Source organism: Sapajus apella, unplaced genomic scaffold (genome assembly GCF_009761245.1).
Source record: "Sapajus apella isolate SASKATOON/1434 unplaced genomic scaffold, GSC_monkey_1.0 scaffold3, whole genome shotgun sequence".
NCBI classification, from domain to species: Eukaryota; Metazoa; Chordata; class Mammalia; order Primates; family Cebidae; genus Sapajus; species Sapajus apella.
In genome coordinates, this window is record NW_022436943.1 from 2824371 (window position 1) to 2847111 (window position 22741).

The following is a 22741-nucleotide window of genomic DNA, read 5'->3' on the forward strand; positions in this document are numbered from 1 at the left end:
CCCAGCCAAGCTGGGCACCTTTCAGAGCACCTAAGGCAGGAACTGACACTGTGACAGTGGTAATAAAGAAGGACTTTAAGGATTAAATGAAGTTTTCTAACTGTCTGAGTCCATAGAAGGAAAAGTTCTTCTCTACCTCGAGGTTACTTACTTCGGCAGCGTTTCCCATCCTCAGCAAGCCGGAATCCCTCCAAGCACTTGCATGTGTATGAGTCCTCACTGCTCACACAAATGTGTTCACAGCCATGGTCTACTGCTTGGCAGACATCTTTCCCTGAAGACAGGAGAGCAAGTTACAACAATTTCACCAACATACATTTCACATGGACTTCATTTTGGAGGACCTGTCCACTAGAGTCAGCCACCAGACTCTACTGCCACCTGAACTCCGTGATCCATGGGGCAGAAAGATACAATTGAGAATGAAGTTTAGTGGCTCTGATTCAGGCCAACTCAGACTGTTTCACTATGTTCACTATCATCATTCACCAGCACTTTAGTGTTAAAATGCAGTCCATTGGCCAGGTGCGGTGACTCATGCCTGAAATCCCAGCACTTTGGGAGGCTGAGGCAGGCGGATCATGAGGACAAGAGATGGAGACCATCCTGGCCAACATGGTGACTACTAAAAATAAAAAAAAATAGCTGGGTGCGGTGGCGCATACCTGTAGTCCCAGCTGCTTGAGAGGCTGAGGCAGGAGAATCACTTGCACCTGGGAGGTGGAGGTTGCAGTGAGCTGAGATTGTGCCACTGCACTCCAGCCTGGTGACAGAGCGAGACTGTCTCAAAAAAAAAAAAAAAGTGCAGTCCATAATCAGCTTTCTGTAGACATAGTTTCTGACATCAGAATGGAAACACTGTTGATACAATGCCTCAGGTGATTAAACCTCAATTTAGATTAGCAGCACTGAAATCTAACTTTGGCTTTGTCCCTGACATTGTGTATGAGTTAGGAGAATCACTTCTTGGAGTCTTTGCTTTGCTGTCTAAAAAATGAGAGCAATTACTCCAGTTACCCATCTTTTCTTCCAAAAGTGTGAACATGAGTTGCTCTTTATAAAGTGCTTTGAGAAGTTTGAGAAAAAGATAACTTATAGGGATGGAAATCAGGGTCACACACTCCACTTTGGTTATTCAGAGATGTGTCTTGAGATTTACAGCAGCAGTTCAACTCTAAGGCTGCTTGTCCTGGGCTGGCTAGCTGCAGCCCTATCTAAGAGGCTTTGCCTTCTGAAAGGTAAAAATGGCTTCACAAGGTGCCCTCTGGGAGGGATTTGTGCTACCAGAAATAGCAACAACAACATTATTAAAGATAGATAAGCAGAGAGGCTTAGAGAAGTTAGGCAATTTTCGCAGCTAATAAATGGCAGAGACAGAAGTTGACTGAATCTTGGATTTCTGACTGTATATCTTTCCACTAGAGCATACTGCCAAACCACTGTTTCTTGCCACACAGCATGGAAATGAAGAACTTCAGTAGCAGCTCTGGTGTTGACTTCTTTCATTTGTCCATTTTTTAAATAGACTTTTTTTTTTAGGACAGTTTTAGATTTACACAAAAATTGAGAAGATAGCACAGAGGATTGCCATGTACCCTACATCTGGTTTTCCCTATTCTTAACATCTCACCTTAGTATGGTCCATTTGTTATTATTAATAAACCCACGTTGACACATGATTATTAACTAATGTCTATATATGTGTGTGTACACACACACAATTTTGTTTTTAATTGAGACAGAGTTTCGCTCTTGTTGCCCAGGTTGGAGTGCAATGGCATGATCTTGGCTCACTGCAACCTCCGCCTCCTGGGTTCAAGCAATTCTCCTGCCTCAGCCTCCCAAGTAGCTGGGATTACAGGCGTGCATCACACACCTGTGTAATTTTAGTAGAGATGGGGTTTCTCCATGTTGGTCAGGCTGGTCTTGAGCTCCTGACCTCAGGTGATCCGCCCACCTCTGCCTCCCAAAGTGCTGGGATTATAGGCGTGAGCTACCCTGCCGGGCCCAAGTCTATATTTTATTTACATTTACTTAGTTTTTCTTTTTCTTTTCTTTTTTTTTTTTTTTTTTGTTTTGAGAAAGAGTTTTGCTCTGTCATCCAGGCTGGAGTGCAGTGGTGCAATCTTGGCTCACTGCAACCTCCACCCCCAGGGTTCAAGTGATTCTCCTGCCTCAGCCTTCTCAATAGTTGGGATTACAGGCATCTGCCACCATGCTCGGCTAATTTTTGTATTTTTAGTTGAGACAGGGTTTCACCATGTTGGTCAGACTGATCTCGAACCCCTGACCTCATGATCTGCCCATCTTGGCCTCCCAAAGTGCTGGGATTATAGGCGTGAGCCACCGGGCCCTGCCTTAGTTTTTCCCCAATGTTCTTTTTCTCTTCCAGGGTCCTATCCAGGACACTACATTACATTTTACTGTGTGGTATTGACTTCTGAGAGGAACTGAGGTATACAGAGATGAGGATAGCGATTTCACAGGTCTGGCATAGCAGTAGGAGCCACCTCCAGTACAAACTTACTTCTGCAGGTTTTTCCATCTTCACGGAGTATGTACCCTTCAAAGCACTGGCACACAAACGAATCTTCACTGCTTACACACAAATGTTCACAGCTGTGGTCTCCCAGAGCACAAGAGTCCAATTCTGAGAATCAAATGGGAATTAGACAAGCAGAAGAAGAAAATGACTCATACATTAGTGGCTTATTCAATCATAAAAGACATTTCAGACACCTTGAATGAATACAGCGCCTTGTCCTACAGTGCACATTTCAGAACAGAAAGCATGTCTAGGAGCAAAAATTCTTTTTTGAGACAGGGTCTCACTCTGTCGCCCAGGCTGGAGTGTAGTGGTGCAGTCTTAACTCACCGCAGCCTCCACCTCCTGGGCTAAAGTGATCCTCCCACCTCAGCCTCCTGGGTAACTGGGACTACATGTGTGCACCACCATACCTGGCTAATTTTTTTGTAGAGACGGGGTTTCACCATGTTGCCCAGGCTGGTCTCGAACTCCTGGACTCAAGCAGTCCACCCGCCTTGGACTCCCAAAGTGAGCAAAAATTTTTAATATATACACGGCATGTAAAAATCAAACAATATAATCATCTCCATAAGAAAAATGAAAAACATGAGAATACAAGTTACAGAATGAGAGATAAATTACTTATGAATATTAGAAAATAAGATTAACCTCATTGGCTATTACGTAGCTATAATATCAACGTATTTACTTATCTACTTATATATTTATGTGTGTATATATGCTGTTCTTTCTTGCTGATAATGCAACTGGCTGGCCATGGAGGTGAGGTGTTTTTTTCTCCCTACCATGAATTTATACTACTACTACTCCATATATATATATTTTTGAGATGGTGTCTTGCTCTGTCACCCAGGCTGGAGTGCAGTGGCACGATCTCAGCTCACTGCAACCTCCACCTCCAAGTAGCTGGGATTACAGGTGCGTGCCACCACGCCCAGCTAATTGTTTTGTATTTTTAGTGGAGATGGAGTTTTACCATGTTGGCCAGGCTGGTTTTAAACTTCTGACCTCAAGTGATCAGCCAGCCTCGGCCTCCCAAAGTGCTGGGATTACAGGCGTGAGCCACCACACCGTCATGTATATATGTATCTGTTACACTTAGGTAACCCATTCATTCATGTATTCAGTCAGTTCACAAATATTTTGTGAGTCCCTGTGATGAGCCAGGCACTGTTTTAGTCTCTGGGGATATAGCAATGAACAAAACAAAGTTTCTGCTTTTGTGAAGCTTACATTGGCAGCAGGTGTCAGGGAAGAGGGATGCATAGAAAACATAAATATGTGAAATGTCATGTGGGAAAAAGTTCTATGGAGGAAGAGCAGGACAGAAGGATGGAGAGTGGCTGCTGGACAGGGGGTAGGGAGAACTTGTTTTATTTCACTTTCACTTCTGAAAGTGAACTCCATCCTTTCAGATTGAGTAGAATTTCTACAATGGACATGAATCGGAGTTATTAAACAAAGGTCCCAAAGCAGATAATGTCTTTATTTATTTATTTAGAGATGGAGTCTTGCTCTGTCACCCAGGCTGGAGTGCAGTGGTACAACCTTGGATCACTGCAACCTCCGCCTCCTGGATTCAAGCCATGCTCCTGCCTCAGCCTCCTGAGTAGCTGTGACTACAGGCATGCGCCACCACACCTGGCTAATTTTTGTATTTTTAGTAGAGATGAGTTTTCACCATGTTGGCCAGGCTGGTCTCAAACTCCTGACCTCAGGTAATCAGCCTGCCTTGGCCTCCCAAAGTACTGGGATTACAGGTGTGAGCCACCATGCCCAGCCTAGATAATGACTTTTATAATCAGGCACAAACCACACACTTTGTTTCGGTAAAGCGTCTTTGCAGTATCTCTCTGGAGAGGCCTCCTCAGAACCACCTTTGGATGAGCTAAGGCAGCTATTGTTATTCTCACCCACCAGCTAGGAAAACTAAGGGTTGGGAAGGCTAATGGCTTGTCAAGACCAACTGTAATCTTACAAAGAAATCCCTGTTTTTTTCTGACTATACCGCATTGCTATATTCTAGGGCAAGCCTTCAAACATGAAGGGAATTCTGCCTGTCTTTCTCTGGGCAGAAGCACTGCCAAAATCTCTGAAGAATGGGAAAAGGTTGATAACTCCAATTACAGCTGCAGAGGAGGCTCAAGGCCGGGTTGGATCCTCCTGCCTGCCCTGAACACAACTTAACTTTTCTCAGCAAATTCTAGACTCACTCTTAATGCAGAACATTTCGCAATGGCTTGGGTAGTTCCTCGTGTAGTTTAAGAGTGGAAAGTACAACTGAGTGATTCATAATACAGACAACTGGCTGGCTACAGAGGGGAGGTGTTTTTTCTTTCCCCTGCCATGAATTTATAATACTACGACTCCATTTTCCATGATAATAAAATAGCTATAGCTCTTTCGTGTCAGCCTTGTCAAGCCATAATCCAGACAGACCGCTCTGAGCACGCCCTTCCTTCCTGGAGCTTCCCTTGTGCCCAGTTCTATCCTCTTAGCTTCAGCTCAGGCTTTTTTTTTTTGAGACGGAGTCTTGCTCTGTTGCCCAGGCTGGAGTGCAGCGGTGTCATCACAGTTCACTGCAGCCTCAACTCAGGCTCATGTGATCCTCCTGCCTTAGTATCCTGAGTAGCTGGGACTATAGGTGCACCACGCTTAGCTAATTTTCATATTTTTTGTAGAGAAAGGGTCCCACTATGTTACCCAGGCTGGTCTTGAATTTCTGGCCTCAACTGATCCTCCTGCTTTGCCCTCCCAAAGTGCTGGGATTACAGGCATGAGCCACCACACCTGATCTGTAATGGATATTCTTGTGCATTATAGTTTTACATACAATGTGGAGGCATATCTGAAAGTTACATGTCCAGAAGCAGAATTGCCTAAAGGGTATGAGTATTTAAAGGCGGATAAATATTTCCAAATCATCCTCCAAAGAGATTATTTCAGTCTCTACTCTGACCAACAATGTAAGACAGTCTCTGTTTCTGTTTCTGATTCAGAATTTCTGGGGTGCTGCCTGGGCCTTTATATTTTTTCCAAGTCCCATAGATGATTTTGATGAATCATCAGAGGTGAGATGTTGGCAGTGGCCATAATTTCTGGTGCCTAACAGACCCCTAGAAAGACCTGTTAAGCAAAAGGAAACTTTTTTTTTTTTTTTTTTGAGAAAAAGTCTCACTCTGTCACCCAGACTAGAGTGCAATGGAGCGATCTTAGCTCACCGCAACTCCGCCTCCTGGGCTCAAGTGATTCTCCTGCCTCAGCCTCCCAAGTAGCTGGGAATACAAGCATGTACCACCACTCCTGGCTAATTTTGTATTTTTAGTAGAGACAAGGTTTCGCCATGTTGGTCAGGCTGGTCTCGAACTCCTCACATCAGGTGATCTGCCCGCCTCAGCCTCTCAAAGTGCTGGGATTACAGGCGTGAGCCACCATGCCCAACCTATTTCCTCCACTTTCTATTCTGAAAACTGAGGATAATTAGATCCACCTGACAGGGCTGTTGTGCAGATGTTTTAAATAAGAACCCCATGGGGTATGTGGCTGCTGTGGCCAGCTAGGCTTCCCACTCCCCACAACAAGCCCGCCTTGCAAAATGCACGACTCACATTTGTTCAGCAAAGTGTCCAGTTTCTGCCTGTCAGGGATGTTCTGGGCCACTTATTGATTAGAGAACCATGGATAGGGAATTACAGAATGCCAAATATGGACAATAGTTAACCTTCTGACCACAGGCACTAGCTTTCTATCCACCAAGTCTGGAAACCAACATGGCGTCAGTTTCTTCCCAGGGCAAAGATACTCCCCTATAGGAAAATGCTTCAGTGGTCCCCTACCAGGCAAAGAGAGCCACCACCCCTGACTCACTACCATGGGGTGTCTTCAGCCTGGGAGACTATGGTGGGCACCACAGTAAGTTCATTCATTCAGCAAGTGTTTATGAAGCCCTTATCTGAGCCAGGCAATATCCTTGTTTGGGGGCTGGAAGTTCATCTCATTGGAGATGAAGCAGTCCAACCCCTTCATTAGACATGAGAAAGGTGGGTGCAGTGGCTCAAGCCTGTAATTCCAGCACTTTGGGAGGCCGAGGCTGGCAGATCATCTGAGGTCAGGAGTTCAAGACCAGCCTGGCCAACAATGATGAAACCCTGTCTCTACAAAAAAAAAAAAAAAAATTAGCCGGGCATGATGGCGAGTGCCTATATTGTAGTTCCAGCTACTTGGGAGGGTGGGGCAGAAGAATTGCTTGAACCCAGGAGGCAAAGGTTCCAGTGAGCTGAGATCACACCACTGCACTTCAGCCTGAGCACTCCAGCCTGGGCAACAGAGCGAGACTTCATCTCAAAAAAAAAAAAAAAAAAAGAGCGAGATGAGAATGTCTGATGGTCAGAGGGGAAGTGACTTTCCCAATGTCCCTTAACCTTCAAAGGTGACTGGTCTTAGCTGTCCTGAGGGCAGAGATGGGACTATATTCAAGTCTGTCACCTCCGTATCCCTGGTCCAGCTGCACATCCACTGATCATCCTAGCTTAAGAGGGTGTGCTGACACAGCCTGGAAGATTCCCAGAAGACAAACTAGACAAAAATCATTTTCTCAAGGGAGGCCAGCCAGGAAGTCTCTCGTACCTCTCCAGGCTGTAGGCGGGTGATGGGTCCCACCGGCATCCCCAGGCTTAATTCTCGCTTGCCTCCCTCTCATACTCAGTACGCCATACTCAGAGCACGGAAGTTCCTGCAGTTCACTCTCTGGCCCCTAGGGAAGCGTTTCCCCTCCATCTCTGGCTTGCTCACTGTACTCGCTCTCTGGGTGTTGGATCAAACATCTTTCTCTAGACTAGGGGAGGCTCCTGCGGCACCCTCATTCCACATCGCCATGCTCACCACGTGGAATGGTTGCTCCATCTGTTATCCTTCTTCCCCAGGGCGCAAGCAGAATCTGTGTCAACCCTAAAGATCCCCAGCACCCTGCACACTGCAGGTACACAGTAAATATTTGTAGACAATGAGGGTGAAGGAACCAAGCACTTAAGGAAGTACCTAGATTCAAACTGAGAGAAGAGTAAAGAGAGACTCCATTAGGAACCATTGCTTAAGTGAAATGGGTGGGAGGATGTATGAGAAATCCCAAGAGGGAGGAAGAAAACGTTTTTCCTCTAAAAGAAGGGTTCTCTTCCTTTTACACATAAGGACCCAGGCCTACGTATTTAATTAAACCCTCATCATGAATGAAGTCTGCGGCATGTGCTCAGGATGGTTAGAAGTTTTAGGATGTAGCACATGTCTTTAGGGTCATGTCTAGCAGCCCCGCATGCTGACACAGGTGAGTCACATATGTCTGTGGCACAGCAACTGTGGGGCAGTGTGTTCTGTGGACTTGCACAACTGCCGTGATGACAGACAGCAATCCTGCATCTGGGACTCCATGTAAGACGTTGTTAAAACCAACCCCAACCCCAGAGAGAGAAAGCCACAGTGGCCATCTGCCAAGACAGTAACCAACAGATAGAATTACACTGCTTCCTGGCTTTTCTTATGATAAAACTAGGAGCAGCCAATCCTTTGCTAACTCCATCTAGACTTTTTCTCAGACAAACCAAGCAGCAGCTGAATTGAGATGCACTTTTCCAGTGCATCTCACACTGGGCAAGAGATCCTGAAATAGGGGACTCGGGCTCTGGTCCCGGCTCTACCACTGATTCCCCAATCAGGGCCAGCTTGGAGGCATCAGTTTCCTCCCTGTGTCCGTTTCCCACAAAATAAGGGAAAATCTCTAACTTCCTTCTGTTGCATCAAGCCTGTAATGTGAATACACGAGAGTGAGAGTGGCCCTCCCCTACTCCCTGCTACAAACTGTTTCCCCTAAAATTCACATCTGAATCCCTAACCCCTGAGGTGATGGTATTTGGAGGTGGAGTCTGGGAGGTAATTAGGTTTAGATGGGGTCGTGAGGGCAGGATCCTGACCTGATAGGATTAGTGTTTTTATAAGAACAGACACCAGAGAGCTTGCCTGCACTCTTTTGCTCTCTCACCCCCTACATCCCATGCAATATGAAGACACAGCTGGATGCTGGCTAGCTGTAAACCAGGAAGAAGGCCCTCACCAGCGCCCAGCCAGGCCAGCACCTCACCAGAGCCCAGCCAGGCCAGATCCTGGACTTCCAGCCTCCAGAATTGTGAGAAATAAATTTCTGTGGTTAAGAAACAACATTCAGTCTAGGGTATTTTGTGATGGGAGCCCGAGTAGACTAAGACACTCCCCTAGCCTTGCCTAGGGCTGCCTCAGCCTCGGAAGGCCAAGCTCAGGTCCTCAGGTAGCCTAACAGGCCTGCACAGATCTGCCTGTGACAGCTGGACTGGAATTGTGACCATCAGTGATCCCCCAGTGCCCTAGGTTGGCAGCTCTGATTCGGGTTGGCGTCCTCCGCTTGCAGAAGGGAGGGTCCCTCCTACGACAGCCCTTGGACTCCTGAGTCCAGTCCCCGTCCAGAGTTGTGCATCTCTGGGGTCCCTCCAAGGAAAGCAGGACTGGCCCTGGGAGATGGGTCTCCAGGCAGCAATGCCAGGAGCTCCCTTCTGAGTCTCCTCAATGCAGGGGGTTCTGATGCTGGGGAGGGTAGACAAAGAGAGGAATCCCTTAGGGGTCATGGCAGTCTGCAAGTTCACACAGCACTACAACAGCAGTCTCTGGGCCACACAGTGGTCTTCAAAGGCAGCAGCAACTACTCTCAGTTTAGTGATGAGCAGTCAGACCCCGAGAGGGCCAATTCCCTTGCCTAGGGTAGAAGCGACATGATTTAAACGCCGTCTTTGGGCTTTCAGTGCAGTACTCTTTCTGCTCTGCCAGACGCTTTCTCAGACCTGTGCACAGAGAGCTGCAGGGTGAGGCTGGGCAGGAGACCTCTGCGGAGAGGCCCCAACAGAGCCTGGGCTGGGAGGAGGAGAGGAGAGCCTATCAGGTGGGGGAGGAGGTTGCCCATGGGGGTGACACTGGGGCACAGGGCCTTCAGAGAATAAGGGACTTGCCACTTTGGCTGAAGAACAAGAAGCTTCAGGAGGATCTGGGGCGAGGCTAAAGAAGTGGAAGGGGGACTCTGCACGCCGCCAAATCAAGGAGTGCAATGGAAATTTGTTCTGGGAGACAGTGGGGATCCACTGAAGGCTATCAAGTGGGGAGTGGACCCTGCGCCGGGGCCCTGGGGCAAGAATACAGGTGGCCTCTGTCCATTCACGCTTCCAGTCATTTCATGTTGGCCTCTGACCTCCAACCTCCAGGAGCTTGCAGGCCAGTGGGCAGTGTGCTCCATGCACCTCAGGCCTGTGGAGTCTTTCTCAATGCTGGGATGCCCTTGTACAAGGTCAGTCTCAGGGAAATGTCTAGAGAGGGAAGGAGTCTTCTCAGCTGCAGCTGGTACAAGAGATTGCCCCATCCCTTTGACTCCACACCGAGTCTGGGCATCTAATTGTCAGAGGTAAGAGGGCTGCTAGGGAGCATCTGAGAAAGCAGAACTTGGGATGGGGGGCTGGAGGAAGGGAGGGGACATCACTCCAGAGGCAGGGAGCCCAGGCCTGAAGGAGTAGGGGGATGGCAGTGCCCATTTCATCCCTGGGCCGCAGGAGCCCCTCCATACTTTAGAGAACTTTCCAGAAGGTAAGTGACACATTCCATTTTTTTTTTTTTTTTTTTTTTTTAATTAGAGACAGGGTTTCACCATGTTAGCCAGGATGGTCTTGATCTCTTGACCTCATGATCTGCCTGCCTTGGCCTCCTAAAGTGCTGGGATTACAGGCGTTAGCCATTGCACCCGGCCGAGTGGCACATTCTTAAGACCACTTGCTGTCAAAGCTGTAAGTGAAGGCTGCCTCTATAAAGAACCAAGGACACTATTATCTGCTGAGCCAGGCCTGGCTGATCCCCAACAGCCTTTACCAAAAAGGTACAGTCATGCCATCTGGCTCTTTGTCATCTGGAGCAGAGCTGGGGAACATACATCCCAACCTCCAGTTAGCTGTGGCCACACTGAAAACCTAGCCCATTATTACAGGACAGGACAGTCAGAATGAATCATTCTGGGGCAGGCAGAAAGTCTTCAATTAGGGGAATAGCTCAATGCATATGTATCAGCTGGTGGGTTAAACGCACCTCTCAAGTACGGTTCCTGAGGACAATTTTAACTTATCTGATTATCTCATAAGTTCTCACCTAGACACAACCATATATAAATAACAAAATTCACTATTCATTGCATTGTTGGACATTTACTCATGTAGATGGTTCCACTGTGCCATTGGTTAGAAACCCACTTTAAATGAGAAAATGGGCAACACTTAAAATTGGCTGAGTCATAACCCAGATGTGGACCTGGGCAGGGGAGAGAAAGGGGCACATGATTTAAAGGAGATGGGGATGAATTTGTTTAGACGGGCTCATGAGAATTTCTTAGAGGTCCTGCAGCCAGCTTTTCTTGTTGTTGTTGAGATGGAGTTTTGCTCCTGTTGCCCAGGCTGGAGTGCAATGGCTTGATGGCTCACCACAACCTCTGCTTCCCTGGTTCAAGCGATTCTCCTGCTTCAGTTTACCAGGCAGCTGGGATTGCATGCATGTGCCACCATGCCTAGCTAATTTTGTATTTTCAGTAGAGATGGGTTTCACCATGTTGGTCAGGCTGGTCTTGAACTCCCAACCTCAGGTGATCTGCCCGCCTTGGCTTCCCAAAGTGCTGGGATTACAGGCATGAGCCACCATGCCCAGCCCTGCAACCATCTTATAGTCAGTTCTTGATTATCACACGAATGAGGTGGACAGAAGGACATAAATAATCTAAAATGATGGTGAATTAAATCAGCAAACCCCTTGCGTCTGGCTTTGGCATGCAGTCAATGTCCATGCGATTCGACACACCCTTTTTGCATTCCCTGTGCCCGGCCCCTCCCTGAGCTGGCTGCAGCAGCAGTCTCGGAGGCAGCTGGGCCGGGAGCCACCGAAAGCTACAACATGGATAACCCATTTGCTGAGATTCAAGAATCTGTCCCAAACTGGAAATACTTTCTCACAGGCAGCATAGAGAGGCACACCCAGCTGTGCAGCCAGCTCATCTGCCTAGATGAATGGATGATGTAAAAAGGTGGATAAATTAGGTTGTGCCTACAATTGTACCAGTGCTCAGGGACCCTGGCCCTGTAACTAGAAAGACCAGCAGGCTGGGGAAGGTAAATTATGGTCCTTTTCTTCCATTTCTCATCCCTTCTCTCAAAATGACTATATTTTAATTCTTTATCTTGGTCCGCTTGGAAACAGAATTGCAGGGCAACAAACACAGTAGCATTCTTCAGTGAAGGAGGGAAGGAGGTCTGGGAGCATTTTTTTTTTTTTTAAATGGAAACAGGAGTTGAGACCAGCTGCAAGGAAATGTGTACCCACGACCTATCACTGCCAGCCTCACCATGTGCTGTGAGGTCACCGGGATCAGAAAGCAGGGCAAGTGCTTTCTCAGGAGCTTCCTCTTCTCCCAGGACTGACTTTGGAATCACACCCAGCAGAATCTGAACCCACCACTTACTAGCTGGTGACCTTAGGCTCTTAATCTAAGCTGCAGTTTCCTCATCTGTCCCTTGAATACAACAGCATGTGTGCTTAGCACAGTGCCCAGCACGTAGCCAGCAGTCAGTGAGGGGTCCACATTATTATTATTCATGTGACATACTAGCTGGCTGGGGTAGAACAGAGAGAGCTGAGGACTAGGGCTCTGTCCAGCTTCAGAATGACAGGGAGGTGGGCTGTGGAAACAGCAAAAAACTGCTTCAGGGGATGGGGGAAGGAAGTTTGAGGGGAGGGAGAGGAGCAGCCACCAAGGCTCAGTGGCTGAGAGATGCTATCACACACATTCACTGGGGCCCAGCAAAGCCTGGAGACAGGACACACAGGCACACATACGCGTATGTGTGGGCAGCACACCCACACCCGCAGCCACAGTCCCGCTTATCCTTCACTTACTTGCACACGTCTTCCCATCGCTGCGGAGCACGTGTCTGTCAGGACACTGACAAGCAAAGGATCTGTCTGTGTTGACACAGGAGTATTCACAACCGTGGTCACTCAGCAGGCAGTAATCCACCCCTGCAAAACCAAAAGCCAGGCAGTCCTCCATCAGTGAGACCTCTGGGCTATGGTGATGGGATCAAGTGACCATCAAGCTCACCCCACCCTCCCTTGAAGGCATGCATTCCCAGTGGACATCCCACTATCTCCGGGAGCAAAGTGAGGGGCAGGGGAGGGGTGCCCAAGCATGACCTGTGCCCTCTGCAGTCACATAGGTTTCACTCCTGGTGCAAACTCTCCCCTAGGAGGAGAGGAGTGTGGAGGGACTCACGGGAGCAGGTCTTGAGGTCCTCGTTGATGAGGAAGCCTTCTGAGCACTGGCAGACGAAGGACTCCTCTGTGTTCAGACACAGTTGCTCACAGCCATGGTCCTGCTGTGCACAGTGGTCCACCCCTGCATTTGTCACACACATGAAAGCATAGAGGAGCCGAGGGGGCAACACCCCACCAGCAACCGAGATTGAAAAACAAAACCAGAAAAAAGAAAAAAAAAAAAAAAGAAAACAAAACCGGAGACATAACAAGCCACGAGGAAGCTGTCATTCTACCCCACGTCCCTGGCCCCTCTAGAAAATCAGCCTGGCTTGTTGGTTTTCTTTCCCTTTTCACCCAGGCTGGAGTGCAGTGGTGAGATCTCGGCTCACTGCAACATCTGCCTTCTGGGTGCAAGCGATTCTCCTGCCTCAGCCTCCAGTAGCTAGGATTACAGGTGCTCGACACCATGCCCAGCCTTTTTTCCCATTTCTTTGTTTGAAGAGTAAAGTGTACAACGGCTGGGAAATGCTATCCCTGTTGATGACAGTGGCACTCTGCCAGGGCCATGGCACACTGACTCTACAGTCTCAGGGCGCCTCTGCGAGCAGGTGCAATTCCCATTTCACAGAGAGGAAAGTGAGGCTCAGGAAGGTCAAGGTCAAAACCACACAGCTGATAGAGCAGTGCTTAGAATGTAGGTTCTGGCATCAAACCACCTGGGCTCACATCACACCTCTTCCACTTCCTAGCTATGAATGCTGGGCAGTCCATGGTCTCTTGGCCATGGTTTCCTGACATGTGAATGCGGATGAAGATGGTTGCTTTCTTATAGGAACAGGGTGAAAATAAGAGTTGTTGATTCACGTAAAGTGCTCAGAACAGTAGCTAGCATACAGCAACCACTTAATGAACACACTATTATTATCAATTAGTGCTGAGTAATAGTTGTATAGTTTCGTTTCTAACTGAAAATGAAAAAGAATTGTCCTTCCCAGTGAAATCAGTTTCGATTTTTTTTTTTTACCCCCATCTTCAGGACATCCAGATTCAAAAAACAAACCAAAGCCTGGGCCTGCATGTGTGGCCCATCCTGGCATTGGAACACTGCACAGCTGGTCCTCCGGGCAGCAAGCACCGAAGGCTAATGAACACACAGCTGTGGTGGACAGCTCCCACTAACAGCCCTGCAGGCTGCCTCCCAGGCTTCCCTTCTGGAGAAAATGCACCTCCAGAGACTGGACAGACACTGGAGGCCTTGTGCAGGGCTGCCAAGTGGGCCTCTTGACTCCCGCAGAGCCTGGGACTGGCGCCTTCTGGAACATTCCACCAGTGGATGCACCTCCTGCAAACACTTGCTGGATCTTGGGAGCTACATGCCTGTGTTCACATCCTGGCATTGCCATTTACTAGTACAGGACCCCAGGACAGTGACTTAATCCCTCTGTGCCACAGTTTCCTCTTCTTTAAATAGGGACAAGAATGTGGGCGCCTAGTAGGGCGGCTGTGAGGATGCAGTGAGCTTATGCGTGGAACGTGCTCAGGGCATTGCCAGCACAGACTGAGCACCTCAGAAGGGCTTTCTGTTTTTATGGCCTGGGCTCCCTGATCCCTCAGGGAAAGCAGAACCCCGTGGCTTTCTCTACGAACTGCAAGACAGAAATGGCCTGGTTTATACTTGCTTAGAGTTGGCTAGATGCCAGGGAGAACAGAGGGTCCCAACCTCTTGTGGTCCATCCTTAGAGCTCTTCTGGCCCCCAGAGGCATGCTGCGAGGGGCAGTCAGGCCATGTCCCTGGTGACCTGCATGGGCTTGGCCAGGTCAGGCCCACCTGCCCTGGGAAAACCACCAGGGCCATCAGCGGGCAGACCTGACACTCCAGGAAACAGGCAGGATATGCACAGATCCATGGTCACCACGGCATCTCCTGTTGAATGGGAGTCCTGCTCCCTGCTGGCCTCTCATTGCACTCAGAGACATGCAGAGGCCACATACAGCAGACGCTGACTTTGGTACCACCATTCTAGTTCAAAAGCCCTTTGGCCTCTGAGATCAGTCCTTATAAAGCCTTAACTGAGGCCGGACTTGGTGGCTCAGACCTGTAATCCTAGCACTTTGGGAGGATGAGGTGGGTGGATCACCAAGGTCCAGAGATCAAGACCATCCTGGCTAACGTGGTGAAACCCCATCTCTACTAAAAATACAAAAAATTAGCTGGGCGTGGTAGCATGCGCCTGTAACCCCAGCTACTCGAGAGGCTGAAGCAGGAGAATCACTTGAGCCTGGGAGGCAGAGGTTGCAGTGAGCCGAGGTCGCGCCACTGTACTCCAAGCCGGGCAACAGAGTGAGACTTCACTGGGGCACTTTGTTCCTTTGTTCTCTCTGGACGCTGGAGAGGCCACGCTTTCCTGAGGACTGCCCTGGACCTCATATTTCATCTGGGAAACTTCCCTGTGGGCAGTGTGGAGCCCGGCGCTCAACAGCTGCACTGTCCTCGCTCACAATCTATCTCTGTCTCCAAAGGGGAGCAGATGTGGGGTTGCTGAGTGGAAAGGCACACAAAGGGCCCCTTCTGCATGGGCCATGTCACGGAGATGGGCCCCTCTCCCATATGCCAAGGGCACAGGCTCCACAGCCACACTCAGGCACTCCCGCCCTGCTGGCCAGGACCCGTGGGGACAGTGTCTCATAAAAAACCATGGAGCCGCCCAGCTGGCAGAGCCTGCAAGTTCCTATACATTTACATCACCAAGTGGAACTTCGCTGGGCTCTGACACAAGAAAATGAAGACAAGCCTTCACAGAAAGTCCCGTGTGTCTTGCCTCTGCCCTCAGATCAGCCTCTGTAGCTTGCTTTCCAAGATCTGTTCCCTCCAGCCTCTTGTCCCAGTCTGGGGCGGGGCACCGGCCACTCTCACAGGCTCCACCATAGAACTGTTCCCCTTGACTAGGAGTTTACCCTGTGTCAGGCACCAGGCTAAGATAGCAAAATGGCTCCTATTTCTCCCTGTAAGAACCCTGTGGGATCAATCCAACCATTAGTTTCCCTTTTTGTCACAGATGGGAATTCAAAGCATGGAGAAGGTAAATAACTTGCCCAAGGTCACACACGTCTAGCAGGGGGAAGAGGCTGGATTTGAAATCAAGCCTGTCTGACCTAGGAAATGCTCTCAACAGCTAATACTAATATTAGTTAACATTTATTGAGTGCTTATGCCTAGCAGCACTATTCTAAGTAGTTTTACTCCTATTAATTCTTTTTTTTGAGGTGGAGTCTTGCTCTATTGCGTAGGCTGGAGTGCAGTGGCGTGATCTCAGTTCACTGCAACCTCCGCCTCCCAGGTTCAAGCATTTCTCCTGCCTCAGCCTCCTGAGTAGCTGGGATTACAGGTGCCCGCCATCACGCCCAGCTAATTTTTTGTATTTTTAGTAGAGTCAGGGTTTCATCATGTTGGCCAGGCTGTTCTTGAACTCCTGACCTCAAGTGATCTACCTGCCTCGGCTTCTCAAAGTGCTGGGATTATAGGTATGAGCCGCCACACTCAGCCCCTATTCATTCTTTTAATCCTTGCAACCCAACCTGTTGGGCTGGGTAGTTGATAGTATTAATAGTCACATTCTACAGATGAGGAAGCTAAAGGTAAGGAAGGCTGCACCTGACAGACCATCAGGAAACTCCAGGGGGCTCCAGACATGACCGGTTGCTAGTGAGTCCGCCTGGTGCCTGTGAGTGGACCCCACCCTCCGCAGCACCCCGCCCCTAGGGTACACTCACGGCTGCAGGTTTTGCCATTGGGGTCCAGGGTGTAGCCTCGGCGGCAGCGGCAATAGTAACCCTCCTCCGTGTTGACGCACTCGTGCTCACAGCCGGGTTTGTTCAGCGCGCAGTAGTTGATCCCTGAGGGGAAGAAGGGCAGACCCTCCTTCAGACTCTGGGCTTCTCCCGGGGCTGAGGGCAGCCCCTCAGGGCTCCCACGAGCCCCCGTGGAGAGGGCTGGTGGGTGCTGGCTGCCGAGGTGAGCTGGGACAGATCATTCATTCATTTATCCACGAACCAAATGCCAGGCCCTGACCTAGGTGCGGGGATATAATGGCGATTAAGATGGAGGCCTGCCTCAGGCTCTGGTAAGGAGGCAGACGAGGGAATGGCAACCATAAGACAATGCAGAGCATAGAGCAGGGCCCCCCCGAGTCCTGGGGTGAGGGGGTCTTCCCAGAGGAGATGAGGCCAACTGGAGGCCCCAGGGAGGAGAACATGAGGACTTGAGGATAGCAAACACAAATGCCCAGGGATGAGAGGACAGCAAACACAAGTGCCTGAGCATGAGGGGACAGTGAATGCAAACACCTGGGGATAAGGGGACAGCCAACACAAGTGCTTAGGGATGAGGGGACAGTGAACATAAACTCCTGGGGATGAGGGGACAGCGAACACAAGTGCCCGGGGATGAGGGGATGGCGAACACAAGTGCCCGGGGATGAGGGAATGGCGAACACAAGTGCCTGGGGATGAGGGGACGGCGAACACAAGGGCCCGGGGATGAGGGGATGGCGAACACAAGTGCCTGGGGATGAGCGAGGGGCACGCCTGGGGAGCTGTGAGCAGCTGAGTGTGGCTGGAGTGTGAGGAGAGAGATGAGCCTGGGAGGCAGAGGGAGCTGGCCCAGCTGAGCATGGCTGGTCGTGCAAGTCCCAGGATGGAGCAGTGAAGGCTCAGAACAGGGGACTAGAGGTGAGAATGTTGGTGGAGATGACAAGGCCAAGGTTATACCTTGAAGAAGACTTTGCAGTAGAGGTGGAAAGGCAGGCAAACTTCACTAAATCTTCAGGAAACCAGGTGCTCTATAGGACAGAGACAACAGCTCCTGCTCTCTGGGAGTTTGTTTAAAAGAACCTGGTACCTGAAGTATATCTGTGGATTCTCCAGCATTTCCCCCCTTTGATGGACAAAGAGCAAGCCGAGGCTCAGTTAAGCTGAACTGAACTGAGTCAATGGCCAAAGAGCTGAGAACTGGGGTGAAGGCCACACTCCCCAGCCGACCTCCTTCCAAGAAAGATGGAAAAGCTCTCTATGCGCATGATGGTAAAAAAAGAAAAGGAAAAAAAAAAAAAAAAAAGAAAGATGGAAAAGCTAAGAAAATCCAGTGTCTCTCTCAAGTTAACCTGATCACTAGGGCTCAAAGCATGTAGACAGCTTCTGTCTACAGCGACATCTGACAGTGACATCGAGTGGCACGAGGCAGAATAAACAAAAGGTGATCTTGCAAAATATCCAGCTACTTAGGGAGGCAGGAGTTAGCAGTTTCACAAAGAAGGGTCCAGATGCTTCACCTTGCTCTGTAGAGAGGAGGAGGCGCATCGCTGATGCTGCCCCAGGCTACTGCAGTTCTGTCCTATGGTAAGGTCACTCTATCCACGCTGTGTTTCTGCCAGCAGATGGAAAAACTGCATCATAACCAGCAGCCAATAAGCAATTCCTTTCCGGGTAGAAAATGCTAAAGCCACAGGACCCCACACATAGCAGGCTCCAGGGGAGATGGAGAACTGGAAAAGGGCACAAAATGGGCCTGTGGGGAGCCTTTATGAGGCTGGTGTTGGGGGAAAAGGTTGCCACCGACCTCATTGGCTGGGCTGGGTCAGTTTAACTGCACAGCATTGTTCTTTTTCTGGGCATGTGGCAGACACTGTTGGTTGTCTTGCCAATAACCATTATCTCATGACCCCCAAGCATGAATCATGGCTGGTCTAAGCCAGCGTGGCAACCATGTTCTTCTTTGTCAATCATTGATCAAGGGGTGGGAAAACGCCCTAGTTCTGGCCAATGAGACATAAGAAGTTTACTAGGGGACCTCTTTTCTTCCTGAAAAGAAAAAGGCAGCTGGGCGCAGTGGCTCACGCCTGTAATCTCAGCACTTTGAAAGGCCAGGTGGGAAGATCACTTGAGGCCGGGAGTTTGAGACCAGCCTGGCCAACATGGCAAAACCCCAACTTTACTAAAAACAAAACAAAACAAAAAACAAAATTAGCAGGACACAGTGGCACATGCCTTAAATCCCAGCTACCTGGGAGGCTGAGGCATGAGAATTGCTTGAACCCAGGAGGCGGAGGTTGCTGTGAGCCGAGATTGTGCCACTGTACTCCAGCCCGGGGAAACAGAGCAAGACTCCATATCAAAAAAAAAAAAAAAAAAAAAAAAAAGACAAAGGTGTATGAAGAGAAATGAGAAATACTTTTCTTTTCTGTCTTTTGTCCTTTTTGCCTTCAAGTCTAGCAGTGTGAGGATATAATTCTGGGAGCTGCAGCAACCATCTTATAACCACAAGGTGACAAGCACGAAGACGAAAATGCAACATGCAGAATAGAAAGACAGAAAGAATCTGGGTTCTTGATAATATCACTGAGTCGCTGAGCCATCCATAGGACCAGCCACCCTTGGACTTTTTAGGTAAAAAGTAGCCAGGCGAGGGGACTCATACCTATAATCCTAGCACTCTGGGAGGCCGAAGCCGGCAGATCATGAGGTCAAGAGATGGAGACCATACCAGCCAACATGGTGAAACCCTGTCTCTACTAGAAATACAAAAATTAGCTGGGCACCCGTAATCCCAGCTACTTGGAGGCTGCAGCAGGAGAACTGCTTGAACCTGGGAGGTGGAGGTTGCAGTGAGCTGAGATCGTGCCACTACACTCCAGCCTGGGCGATAAAGCGACACTCCATCTCAAAAACAAAACAAAAAGTAAAGTAAATGTCCTTCTGACTTAAGATACCATTAATTGGATTTCCTGTTTTGTGTGACCAAAAAGCACCATAACTGATACAGGGGAAATAATCTAAAATCATAAAGTAATGAATACATTTAATTTTTACCATATATCTCCCCAAAAATTCTTTGAGGAAGTTCACATCCACAAATCACTTGAAGATATGATGTCACCCTCTTGCTTGAGTGGCTCATTCTTAGCACAGGCTAACCCCTCTATCTTCCTTCATGTTCAGCTCAACGTCACTTTGTCATCCGGTGTGACCTCCCAGATGAAGTCAGTTCTTTCTACAGGACCTCTCTTTCACAGCATTCATTACGATGCTTATGTGGTGTGTTTTGTATCTGTGATACTTCAAAGTCTGTTTCTTTCCCTAGACTGAGCTCCACGAGCAGGAACCATGCCATCTTTATTTTTCTCACTATTAGTGGCAGTCTGATAGTAACTTTAGTGATAATGATAGCTGCTATCATTTCTTAAACCCTGCCAAATGCCAGATGCTGTGCCACCCACTTTACAAACATGACTTCATTTGACCTTGTAAGACGTGTGATTGTTATCCATATTTCAAAGCTGAGGAATTGGGGTTTAATGAGGTTAACCACTTGATCAAGACCCACTGCTAGTAAAAACAGATATGTGAGTGGGACCCAGACCTGAGGGACCCCTCAAAGGGTCTGTTAAAGAATCCGGCTGGGCGCAGTGGCTCATGCCTGTAATCCCAGCACTTTGGGAGGCCGATGTGGGTGGATTACTTGAGGTCAGGAGTTCAAGACCAGCCTGGCCAACATTGTGAAATACCGCTTCTACTAACAATACAAAAATTAGCTGGGCATGGTGGTACACATCTGCAGTCCAGCCACTCGGGAAGCTGAGGTATGAGGATCACTTGAACCCAGGGGATGGAGGTTGCAGTGAGCCAAGATCATGCCACTGTACTCCAGCCAGGGTGACAGAGCGAGATTCCATCTTTAAAAAAATTAAAAAAAAAAAAGAAAGAATCCACAATGTGCCCTCCGAGGTAATTGGTGGCTGAAGCTTCTTTCATGCCCAGAGTATGAGCAGAATGCCTGCAGACAGAATCCATGGAGAGAGGGCCGCAGCATGCAGGGCTGGCCACATCACCCTGCTGTGTCACTGACCCTTGGCACTGTCTCTGGAAGAACTCATTCCTACGTGAGGAGAGGGTGGATATTGTTAGCTGTGTGCAGTTTCTGTTCATCTACCTGAAACTCATCAACAACCTCACCTGTGCAGGACATAAGTGAGTGCCAGGAAACAAGCCAAGAGCTTCGATGGAGGAAAAACAGGCCTGGCAATAAAACACCAGGCACAGACAGACGGACAAACACAGAACGTGAAGGGCCCATCGTCTGGGGCCTTTGGGCATCACTCCATTACATTATCAGGGAAAGGTGAATCATCTTTAGCCAACAATCTCTCTCTTTTTTTTGAGATTGTCTTACTTTGTCACTCAGGCTAGAGTGCAGTGGTGCAATCTCAGCTCACTGCAACCTCTGCCTCCTGGGTTCAAGTGATTCTCCACCTCAGCCTCCTGAGTAGCTGGGACTACAGACATCTGCCACCATACCCGGCTAATTTTTTTGTGTGTTTTTTAGTACAGAGGGGGTTTCACGACGTTGGCCAGGCTGGTTTCAAACTCCTAACCTCAGGTGATCCACCCACCTTGACCTCCCAAAGTGCTGGGATTACAGGCGTGAGCCACCGTGCCCGGCAGTCAACTCTCTTAAAACCCATCATTCAGCCACTGTGGAAAACAGCGTGGCGGTTCCTCAAAAAATTAAACATAGAATTAACTACATGATCCAGCAATTCCACTTCTGGGTATATACACCCAAGATCACAGCAGTATTAATAAACAAGAGCCAAAAGGTGGAAGCAACTCAGGGGTCTATCAAAGGATGAGTGGATAAATGAAGGACGATGTATAGATACAATGGAATATTAGCCAGCCTTAAAAAGGAAAGTCTCACCTGTCCTACAACTGAATGAACCTTGAAAACATTATGTCAAGCAATATAAGCTGGTTACAAAAGGACGAATATTCTATGATTCCACTTATATGAGGCACCTAGAATAATCAAATTCATAGACAAAAAGTGGATTGGTGGCTGGCTGCTAGGACATGGAGGAAGGGGAGCTGGTGAATTATTGTTTAATAGAGTTTCAGTTTGGGGTGATGAAGAAGTTCTGAAGATTGAAGGTGGTGATGGTTGCACAATAATGTGAATGTGCTTAATACCACTGGACTGTATACTCAAAAATAGTTAAAATGGTATATTTTATGTCATATAGATTTTGCCACAATAAAAATGCCAATGTTGCCGGGCACAGTGGCTCACGCCTGTAATCCCAGCACTTTGGAAGGCTGAGGTGAGTGGATCACCTGAGGTCGGGAGTTTGAGACCAGCCTGACCAACATGGAGAAATCCCATCTCTACTAAAAATAGCAAATTATCCAGGCGTGGTGGCACAAGCCTGTAATCCCAGCTACGCGGGAGGCTGAGGCAGGAGAATCGCTTGAACCCAGGAGTCGGAGGTTGCAGTGAGCCGAGATCACTCCATTGCACTCCAGCCTGGGCAACAAGAGCAAAACTCTGTCTCAAAAAAAAGCCAACATTATCTTTAAGATTTATATTTACACATTTCAAATTAAGGTTTCAAGTGATATATATTTTTAAAAGAGAATGATTTACACATGAGATAATTCAACTGGAAAACATTTAGATTCTTAAAGAGGTTATCACCCAGCAACCAGGCAGACAGCAATCCAAAACCCACACTTTTCAGCCGGGTACGGTGGCGCATGCTGTAATCCCAGCACTTTGGAAGGCTGAGGAGGGAGAAGCATTTGAGTCCAGGAGTTTGAGACCAGCCTCGACAACATGGTGAAACTTCGTTTCCATTAAAAATACAAAAACTAATCTGGTGTGATGGCGCACGCCTGTAGTCCCAGTTACTCGGGAGGCTGAAGTGAGACTAACACTGATCCCAGGAGACGGAGGTTGCAGTGAGCCAAGATTGCTCCACTGCACTCCAGCCTGGGTGGTAGAACAAGACT

General features: G+C 48.6%; 1 protein-coding gene and 1 pseudogene across 5 annotated transcripts in view; both read right to left on the reverse strand.

Annotated features, from left to right (window-relative positions):
* Positions 1-22741, reverse strand: part of MATN2 (matrilin 2) — a 179932-nt gene that overhangs the window by 18734 nt on the left and 138457 nt on the right. For all 5 annotated transcript variants that reach the window (XM_032248352.1, XM_032248375.1, XM_032248368.1 and 2 more), the window contains exons 8-12: positions 16673-16795; positions 12918-13040; positions 12542-12664; positions 2528-2650; positions 152-274 (exon numbers count right to left, since the gene is read on the reverse strand). In XM_032248352.1, the coding sequence (XP_032104243.1) occupies positions 152-274; positions 2528-2650; positions 12542-12664; positions 12918-13040; positions 16673-16795 (615 nt within the window). The remainder of the gene's footprint in view (positions 1-151; positions 275-2527; positions 2651-12541; positions 12665-12917; positions 13041-16672; positions 16796-22741) is intronic.
* On the reverse strand, positions 16802-18743 carry LOC116530362 (annotated as a pseudogene).